Genomic DNA, 10650 nt, shown 5'->3' with positions numbered 1-10650 from the left:
TAATCTTCATTATATAGTTCAGGTAAATTATTGGATGATTTGTATTATGCTTACCTTCAAATGCAGGAGGACATTTAAAGAAAAATCTGGCTGTGATATTTCCCATACATAAGTACTACACGGTATACTAAAATAGCAAAGTTGCTCAAAATCATTATCTTTAAATGGAATTTTTACTACCAAACACATATGTATTAATAAATACCTATCCTTCTGGAATAAGAAAAAAGTCTGAGGCTTATTTTAGAGCTATATAAAATACCGTTTATCTTTTTTCTCATGGCACCCTCTATCTCCAGATGTGGATGTCAGTAATCAATCCTATCCGTAAATCCTTTTATTAGTTTACTTGCTTTGGAGCCAGAGGCAGAGTTCACTGTCATTCAGGTGGCATTATTGTGGCTTTCTTCTTTCAAAACTAGACAACCTTTCCAAAGATTATATTCTTTCGTGTAACCAAGAAATTTTTCCTGCTCATCAAGACTGCACACTGTTATCTATCTCCTTTCATCTCAGGGATTACTTCTCAACTCCCAAGTACTGGCTTATCCCATTTTGACTAAACTCTCGTCCCAAAATTATTCATCTTTATAATGACCTACTCTTTGCCTTTTCCTCACAGGACGCAAGTAGGAAGCAATTTTGGTGTTTCCTACTATATACTCCACAACATCAACATATTAAAAAATTAAAGAACTTCATCTCTGCTCAGGATTCTGTTCTTCTAACTGGTGAGCCCCTCTTCTACAACTCGACTCACATGTGATCCCAAGACATAGTTCTATTGTTGGAGCAATGACCATGGCAAAAAGAGGCCATGGAATTAGTGACCTAAATGCTCTGAATGTAAAGCTTTGGTTTTTATATAGGGATTTAGACCTAAGTGCTTCTGACAGTTCATCATTTCTCCTAGCAAGTAATTCAGTCTTATTATTCCAAAAGCAGAAGAAATGGAGTGTCCAGGTAAACAAATGGATAGATGTTCCTTCTTTCAAACTATTTAATGGATTGGTCTTTGTCAGAACAAGTAAGATAGAGTAGCTATGAAGCAATGAGTGATGGCTATTTAAGATGCATAAAATCATTTTAGTCCTTTATATGTGCTTGTTCCTTATATAGTTTTAACTTGTACCCAACAAGCTGTCTTTAAGCACAGCCCCAATTCAGGGTGCTTTGAGGCACCGCAGTTCAGTCCCTGCAGGTATGGTACAGAAGCTTCCTCATCACACCACCACTGATTGTCCAGGGCCCCACCCTCCTTTTCATGGGATTATGGGTGTGTAAGGGCATGAGGCAGATATGGAGGAGGGATGTCCATGTACAAGCATTAGCTGAGGCCAAGCAAAGCTCCCTGGCACAGAAGGGGTCATTCCTGAGTGGTTAATGGTGAGATGCTAAATGTTGATGAAGTGGAGGTAAGAGGGTTGCATCCAGAGCCCAGGTGGCCTTCATGACCTCCATTAGTGCCTTTTGTGGTTAGGATGACCATACCTCCTAGTTTGTCCAAGACATTCCAGTTTATGCCTATTATCTCTATCGTCCTAATAAAATTGGTGCCCTTTTCACTCACAGAAGTGTGCCAGTTTGGGCAATATTATATTGTGAGCCTATTTATGGTAGAACTTTGCCAAATCCACCTACTTGAGCACCTTTTCCTCTATCGGCTCCCTGAACCCCAGTCCTCCTGCGCACTCTATGATTAAACTCCCTCCCTCCTCTCCTGATCCTGCTAACCCACATCTTTTTTATCTCCAGGGATTCTTTCCTTCTCCTCTTCTTCACGCCCAGGAAAACTTCTCCCCTTTAAACTCCTCCAAAGCCACCCTTCTATCTCCTACTCCTTCCTTTTCTTCTTTCACAGTAAACTTGAAACCCAGACAATTCTGATATTTAACCTACACAGATGGTCAGCACACACTCTGTCTGGACAGTCTGGTGCCACACTGGTCATTAAATATTTTTTAAAAATCCCTGATCCAGGGGCCAGCCTGGTGGCTCAAGCGGTTGAGTGCCCCTGCTCCACTGCAGCGGCCCGTGGTTCGCTGGTTCGGATCCCAGGTGCACACCGATGCACTGCTTGTCAAGCCATGCTGTGGCGGCATCCCATATAAAAAGTGGAGGGGGGCCGGCCCGGTGGCACAAGCGGTTGGGTGCACACGCTCCCACTGCAGCGGCCCATGGTTCGCCAGTTCGGATCCCGGGTGCGCACCGACGCACTGCTTGTCAAGCCATGCTGTGGTAGCATCCCATATAAAGTAGAGGAAGATGGGCACGGATGTTAGCCCAGGGCCAGTCTTCCTCAGCAAAAAAAGAGGAGGATTGGCATTGGATGTTAGCTCAGGGCTGATCCTCCTCACAAAAAAAAAAAAAAAGTGGAGGAAGATGTGCATGGATGGTAGCCCAGGGGCAGTCTTCCTCAGCAAAAAGAGGAGGATTGGCAGATGTTAGCTCAGGGCCGATCTCCCCCCACCCAAAAAAAAAAAAAAAAAAGTCCCCGATCCAGAGCCCATCAGCAAAAGTCTCTCAGACTTACTAAACCAGTCTGTCACCGCACAGAAAGCCCAGACATCTACGTCTCCAGAGCTCTACAGGTGATTCTCATATACGTTAGGCATTGAGTAGTCCTGGCCTCATGTGTCCCAGGCCACCTCACTTAATTCTTATACTCCCAGAGAAGCAACATAGTGTAGCAGTTAGCAACACAAGGTTTTGAAAAGGACCTAATAGGGTTTAAATTCCAACACTTACTAGGTAAACTTTGAAAATCTTTGAAAAGATACTTTGAATCTCCATGCTTCAATTTTCCCTGTAAAATACAGTTAACAGTACTCATCCTCATACCTGTGGTAAATATAAAGCAAGCTAATCCAGGTAAAGAACCTAGGTCAGTGCCTAGTACAGCGATTGCTTCTAAGATGTTAGCAATTATTACCTGTTTTACAGCTGAGGTCACTTCCAAGATCACATGGCTAGTGGTGATGCTGAGACACCCAGGTTTTCTGAATCTAAACTCCACGGTTTCTGTGGCACAACCATTACCCAAGTGCTCTCCTAGGTATAATAATAAGCAGTAATAGGCCAATAAATGATATGGAAGTACTTTATTTTATCATGTGACACCATATAACAGCCATATCTACAGCCGCCTAACCACAGAGTAGATCTGAATAGGGAAGATGGCTCAGAAATAGCAGTATTAGTGATTCAAGTATTGACCTTTATTTGATAAAGGAAAAGTTTTGATGATTGACTTATCAGAACTTTGAAATGCAATTTTATATTACGAGTTCTTGTTTTCTTAAAAGAACTAGTTTTGAACCAAATATAAACTAGGTATAGTTTATTCACATAATGAAACTGCACTTGAAAACAAAAATTTCCCATCTCAGTCAATTTTTCTTCTCAGCGTAACAAATGCCTCATTCCATGCTGGATTCCTCAGTGTCTTCCATATCATTTCCAGGGGAATCCCTGGGAAGTAATGAATGTCTATCTTCCCTCAGAAAGACACTGATAACCACTTTCCCCAATATTCCTAAAACTCATACCTCTGCCTTTTGAGATATGCTTCTTTTTGGCACAACAGAAAAAACACACCACTAGGATTTTGAAAACCTCAATTCTGGGCCTGGCTATGTCATAAAATACAGAATAATCTTAGATAGATGATGAAACCTCCCGAGGCCTCTGTTCTCAACCATGAAAAATAAATCATATTTGTTCAGTCTTTTGTAGTCTTTGTAATATTTACCTTCACAGTAACCTTTACATTTAAGGCAGGCAGCGTTATACTCATTTCAGAGTATAATTCAATCTCAAAGAGGTTACACAATCTACCCAAGATCCCACAGGTAGTAATATGACAGAGCTAAACTTACACACACTCGCTCAAGACCCTAGTACTGGTACACACTGTGCTCATAAGTGTGTTAAATGAATGAAGCAGCCATTTCCCAAATCCCTTCTAATGATCACATTTTATGCTTCTACTTGCTATTTTTTCTCTCCTCTTTCAACCAGCATGTAAATTAGAATATACATTTCATCACCAAATTTCATTTACCATAGTTCTTTGATTTAACCATTCTTTAAAATCTTGTATTTCTACATTAAGTCCAGAGAAGTTATTTTTTCATATAGCTCCCACTACTGCTTTCCTCTCTGAAAGATTTTGGACTGACCTGTTGGTCAAAGCAGAGACTGCTGAAATTTTATAAACACCAATTCCTTTTATAATTTTAAAAAGTTATTCCATACATAAAACCAATTCAAAACAAAAAGTCCTCATTAATTCTTATTCCATGGAGTAGTAATAAAAATGTATTTTCTATTGATTTGGTATCCAGTCTCCTGTCTGTCTTTATTTGGGAAATACTGTTATTCTACCTCACTGTCAAGTCTCCCTTTTCCTAACAAGAAAATGGCACAGTCTTAAGAGTCAGGAAAGCTCTTACTTTCACTATTCCATAGGAAGAACAGACTAACCACCTAAATTGGAAGGTGAAACTTTGAATGTTAAATGAGGGATTCATGACATTTCCTAGGAGGCCACGTGACCAATTTGAAAGCTGATGATATGATTTGCCTAAAATAACACATTAACTCTTTTATTTATAAGTTTATACTTGTTTGGTTTAGTCATGCTGATATACATAAGAGCATTTGCCAAAACCAAATTAAAATTGAAAAGAAAACAAAATTCATTCTATCAGCAATTCTGAAAATTCAGCAGAGCTCAATAAATAGTCTTGTCTCACAAGGAGGGCATTTTAAACATTCAGTAATTTATATAATTTAATATGCTAAAAATAAGAACATAACCAGGGCATGGGGATGGGAAGTACATAGAGAACAAGTAATGTCAAGATTTTCTTCATTTTGATTGTATTGCTTTCTTGTCTTCAGGAGGGAAGATTTTTACTTCAAAAGTAACAAAATATTTGAGAAGGGAATTTACATCTTTCTGTTCTAGATAGTATTCTTGTGCTATTTTCTCAGCAGTCCACGTTTCTGGATAAAGTTTATGATTATTGAGAAGTGTCAATGCTTCTGCAACAGAAATTTTGCCTTTGGGAATGTTCTTAACATTCAGCATGTCAAAGTGATGGCCTTTGGGCAATCTGAACTCCTTTGGCTCCTGCCGTGTTCCAGCATCTTTTACCTAGTATCAAAAAACAAAAACAAAAAAGGCTTTCAAGATGAAAGAAAAGATCTGACATCTACTTTCATGCTTCTCAAATCTCCACTATTCTTCTTCAAATAAATACTACACATGCTTCTCCAAACTACATTTTCTCATTATAATGAGCCATAGTCCGATGGCACTTTTGCTATGTTGCCATTTCATAACTATAGCTCAATCATCATTAAGAAATTTAGGGAGTTCTAGAAAATAATTATCGAATATATACCATCCACTCATCACATTATTTCATGTATATTAATGAACAACAACGAACTGATCACAGTAGATGAAAACACTGCTTGAGAAGGGCGGGATTCTGATGCTGCCCTAACAGCTTACTCGATAATCTCCATTCTGTTTCCTAGTTTTGTATTTCATATTCTCTGCCTCCAAACACTTGAATGAATTCAAATATTGCTAGAGATCTCGCCTCTTCCGAAAAAATAAACTAATGCCTCCAATACTCCAACTAGTATCAATAAAACAACCTATGCACACCCACCTTTCCATCTGTCTGTCCCATCCAAGCTTAACTCTTGCATTTGTTTTCTATATTTCATTCCTGTTACCTAGCTATGCCCATCATTCCCTTTTCCTCTTCCTTTCAACTGGACCCTGCCTACTGCTGCTGTTTGGTCAAAATATAAAAACGCTGTGGTCATTACCTTTTAGAAACACCAAACCAAAACCAACATTTCCTTTATGACCAGTTTCCTTCTTTTCAGTTAAGCTTTAAAGGATAATGATACTTGTGATCTCTAATCCAGAGGATTAGATCTTAACTCAGAGGACACTTTTCAGTCTTTATTTGAACTCACTACAGCATATGATGCTGTTGATTACTCCAACGTGCCCTAACTATCTTTCCCCTTGGTTTCCATGCCACCCGTCTCCTAGTTTTCCATCTCTTCTTTCCATGTCTCTCCAGTGGTTCCTTCTTTGTTTTCTTGGTGATCTGTTTGCTTACAGCTGCCCCTTAAATGTTAGTGTGCCCCAAGTTCTGGGCCACGCCCTCTTTTCAACCTACGCATTCTTCCTAAGTAATCTCACACACTCCTCTGAACTTCCATTACCACCTACACGTTAATGACTTTCAAATTTGATCTCAAACCTAGACCTTTCTGTTGACTTCCAGACCCAAATTCCCAAACGCCTAATGGGTATCTCTACTTGGATAACCTATAAGCACCTCAAAATCAACATGTCTAAAACTGAACTTAAGCCTTTCCTCTGAAAAACCAATTCTATCCCCATATTCTCTCAGTGACCAACACCACCCACCTCCCATATTCCACTCCAAAACTCAAAGTTTCTCCTATGTCATGTTATGCCTGTCATCTCCCTCTCCCTCACTGATTACAGCCAACCAATGACCAAATCCTGTTGATAAGGCCTCCTCTCAAACCCACTCACTTCTCTCCCCATCACTGAATCACCCTAGTGCAAGCCAATGTCTCTAGCAGGAGCTACTGCAAAAGCCTCCTAACTGGTCTCCTTTAACTGGATAAAATGCATTTTGTTCTCAGCCCACTCTCAAAACTGCCCCCATTATGAAGCAAACCTGAGGCAGACATGAAACTCTTCAATGACTTTCCATTGTTCTCAGGATAAAACCCAAATTCCTTAGCCAGACAATAAAGACCTTCACGATCTGGCCCCTATCACCCCTAGCCCACCTCATTTCTCCCAAAGTCATCCCTCACACTTTCCCCGAATTGTACGGAACTCTAACTGCTCTCCAAAGGCATCACACACTCTCCTACCTTCATATTGTAACTCTGGCCTGAGACACTCTTCCCAACTTCTTCTTCACTTTCCCAAACTCAAGGCTTCTCTTATCTTCCGCCTTCCACTCCATACATACTTTTATTCAGACTTCCTTTCTGATTATTATTAAATACTAAAATTAATATTATTATGACAATAAAAAATATCTGATAAAATTCAACATCTTCTCCTGACTAAAAAAAAAATAAACTTAGCAAATTGGAAATAGAAGATAATGTCCCAAATGTGATAAGAGTATTTTTTAATCAGAAACCATATCATTTAATTATAACTAATGCTGAAACATTAGAGGCATCGTATGTAAGGAAAGAACAGGATAGAATACCAACTTTCACTGCTATGTTAACGCTACAGACAATACAGTAAGAGAAGAATTAAGTATAAATACTAGAAAGGAAAAGAAAATTCTAACTCTATGCCGATGATATGAGAATATCTTTAGAAAAATAAGAGAATCAACTGAAAAACTAATATAAAAACCTTACAATGTGGGTAGTTGTAATACAAAAATCACTCACTTTCTAACGTATTAGAAATAAACGGTTAAAAAACTTAGGGTGAAAAAGATTCCATAGTAACAACCTTCCCTCTATCCCCCAAAGACTCAATAACACAAAGATGTGAATTTTCCTCACTTTAATCTATAAATTCCAATTCAATTACACTCAAAATCCAAATAGGACTTATTAAAGAACGTGAAAATTTGATTCTCAAGTTCATCTGGGAAAAAAATGTGACAAGAGCCAAGAAACTTTTGAAAAGAAAGACAGAAGGTCATAACAGATATCAAGACACATTATAAAGGTCTATTAAAAATAATATGATTCTAGTGTAGAAATACAAAAATAAGTAAATAGAACTGATGAATCCATAAACAGACCTCTATGTGTATGTACTAGCATTTTGAGAGGAAAAAGGACTGTTATTCTATAAATTATATTTAGACAACTGACCATCCAGTTGAAAAGATCTCCACACACCAAATATTTATTTAATGCCCAATAAAGATTTTAACATAAAATATACAATCATAAAAGTACTAGAAGAAAATATAGAAGACTGTTTTTATGTTAGAGTGAGTTCAGACTTCCTATACCAAGAACAAAAAGGCTAACATATTTGCCAGAATTTTGAAGAGTTATAGAACTCAGACAAAAAATAAAGAAATTATTTGACATATGATAGGCACAGTATCACTGATGTCTAGAGATATCACAAATCATTAAGAAAACTATGCACTGCCCAAAAGGAAAAAAGGGACAAAGAACATAAACAAGAACTTCAACTTTTTTTTCATGATCACTCCCCCATGAGTCTTTTTTAGACTTTTCATAATATCCACCAAGAAATTTTAATACCACTGTGAATCTCTTTATCTATTATGTCTATATATCTGTGTTTTATACATAAAAAGCATTAAATTTTCTCCGCTCCCCAAGAGCCAATTTTCAAATGCGTAATTTATTATAATGTGAGAGAAACAATACTTGGAAGTATTACTCAACACCTGTCTAAAAATAACATAAAGAACATGAACATCAACCCCTCTATCTTTTTTATGTGAGCATCTGGTGATAACTGAACTCTATAACTGCTATTACTTACAATCATTTACAAACTTTATTTTACACACGAGTTTTCTCTTCTCTAGTGAAAATTATATTAATGACTACATCTGTGTAAACAGTCTATCACCCTTCTAGAGGGAGAGAGACACAACCAGAGAATTTCAGAATGGAAAAAAATCAGGGAGTTGTTATTGGCATTTTCCTCTCCTTTGATCAAACTCTTCCCCTACCTAGAACCTTCCCGCCCCCACAAACTTATGTGGATAACTCCCACTCATCCTTCAGGCCTGAGATTAAATGTCTCTTCCTCAGAAACCCTCCCTGATCCTCCAATCTCAAATAGGCCCCTCTGATATACTCATAGTCCGCAGAATTCTCCATCACAGACATAATTTTGTACTTATGGTTGCTCATCTGTTTAATGCCTGTGTCCCTCACAATACTATAGACACTGTGAGAGTATGGACCAGGTCTCTTTTGTTCATCACTATATACAAAGCACTTGTGCCTGGCATTTATATATGGATATATATAAATACAGGTTCCCATTCCCAATATATTCTGTGATCTCCCTAAGTCTACTTATCCTATCTGAATATGTCCTGAAAAGCCAAAAAGAAAAAAACACCGACAACACAACACTAAAGGAATTCCTGAGATTAGAACATACCTCAATCCACCAAAGGATGAGAAAATAGTATTAAAACTCTCCTATGGTCATTCAAATGACAATCACTGGAAGTACCTACCAAACCCTACAAATTCTGAAATAATAGCAAATAATTCACATAATTGCATTCAATCAATACTTCATCACAAGTGTTCTAGAATTTCGGTAAATATCCAAAGTACTAAGGCATGTGTGTCTCGGTTAAACCACTGTGCTTAAACTTTGCCAAAGCACTCAATTCTGGTCACAACTACGCTGACACTTTACACTTGCAGAGAACTCACCTCCTTTTACTATTTACCACACTTCTCTTGATCATTTTCCTGGACTCCAAAAAGGTTAAATTACTTATTTACTTAACTAAAACACAGATTACCTGCACGGAAGACAAAGGATCTTTAGACTTGACATACACATCTTTTAGTAATGACAGCAGTTTGTCGTCTTTTCTACCAATTTCTCCCTTAATTTCTGGATGGCCTAAGGAAAGAAAAAGAAGGTCACAATATTAAAACCAAAGAAAATTTCCCCTAAGATCCTCAACACTTAACACCAGACAGTCACTTTTAATTTTTCGTTTAATAGATAATCACACGGAAAGTACAAAGTATTTTATATGTAAGTCGAAACGCTAGGTCAGGCTCGGCGTCCCCCGTTCTGTGAAGACCCCTAGAGAAATCTTCGGTGCACACGATCCCTTCTGACTGATGCCCTGGATCAAGTCGCTAAGCGTGAAAGACAAAAGCCGCGAGGACCGGGTCAGCCGGGCACAGGCCGCCACCCCGGGGATATGACGGAGGCGGAGCCGCCCCCTCCACCGCGGGCGCGAGGGGACAGTCTCAATGTCACCGGCCTGGCGGCGCCGCCTTCCGGCGCTCGGCTGACCCAAGTCGCTGCGGCCGAGCAGGTAGACAGCGGTCCCCGGGTCACTGGCCCGAGGTCCACCGGGCGGAACCGCCCGGCCCGCACAGGGGACCCGCGCCGCGCCCCGCCGCCCCTCGCACCACTCACGGCTCATCTGCTCCCGCAGGAGACTGTTGGTGGAGGGGTGCCTGGGAGCGGGAGTGGGCTTCATCCTGCTGATTTCCCGTTCCGCGCGGTTCTCCAGGTTGAAATTCCTGATCGCGCGCGTCACTGACGCCCCCATCTCCTCACAACATGATGCTCTCAGGTACACGCCGCACGTGGGAAAACGGCGCCGGCGACCTCCGGCACCAACCGAGCATGCGCACGTCTGGGGTCGAACCGGCCGCGCGCCGGAAAACGGGAGCTGACTGCGCGCGGTTCGCCCCCTAGCGGTCGGGAGGGCTCACGCCGCGTCTCCGGCCAGAGTATATCAAAGGGAGCGCCTCCCTCCTGGGTGAGCTACGTGCTCCCTCCTGCGGCTGCTTCCCGCGGCAGGGGGCGGGGCTTAAGGCGCAGAGCCACGGTGGTTCTCG

General features: G+C 40.2%; 1 protein-coding gene across 1 annotated transcript; it reads right to left on the bottom strand.

The window, feature by feature from the left end:
• Nucleotides 1–4763: 4763 nt before the first annotated feature.
• NDUFAF4 (NADH:ubiquinone oxidoreductase complex assembly factor 4) lies at nt 4764–10426 on the bottom strand. Its single transcript, XM_058566602.1, has 3 exons — nt 10223–10426; nt 9588–9691; nt 4764–5161 (listed from the first exon to the last, which is right to left on the bottom strand). The coding sequence occupies exons 1-3, from the start codon at nt 10356–10358 to the stop codon at nt 4874–4876; spliced, it is 528 nt and encodes a 175-aa protein (XP_058422585.1). The 5' UTR covers nt 10359–10426; the 3' UTR covers nt 4764–4873.
• Between the last annotated feature and the right edge of the window lie 224 nt (nt 10427–10650).

This window comes from Diceros bicornis, chromosome 23 (assembly GCF_020826845.1).
Source record: "Diceros bicornis minor isolate mBicDic1 chromosome 23, mDicBic1.mat.cur, whole genome shotgun sequence".
NCBI lineage: Eukaryota > Metazoa > Chordata > Mammalia > Perissodactyla > Rhinocerotidae > Diceros > Diceros bicornis.
This window is presented reverse-complemented; position numbering and strand designations above follow the sequence as displayed.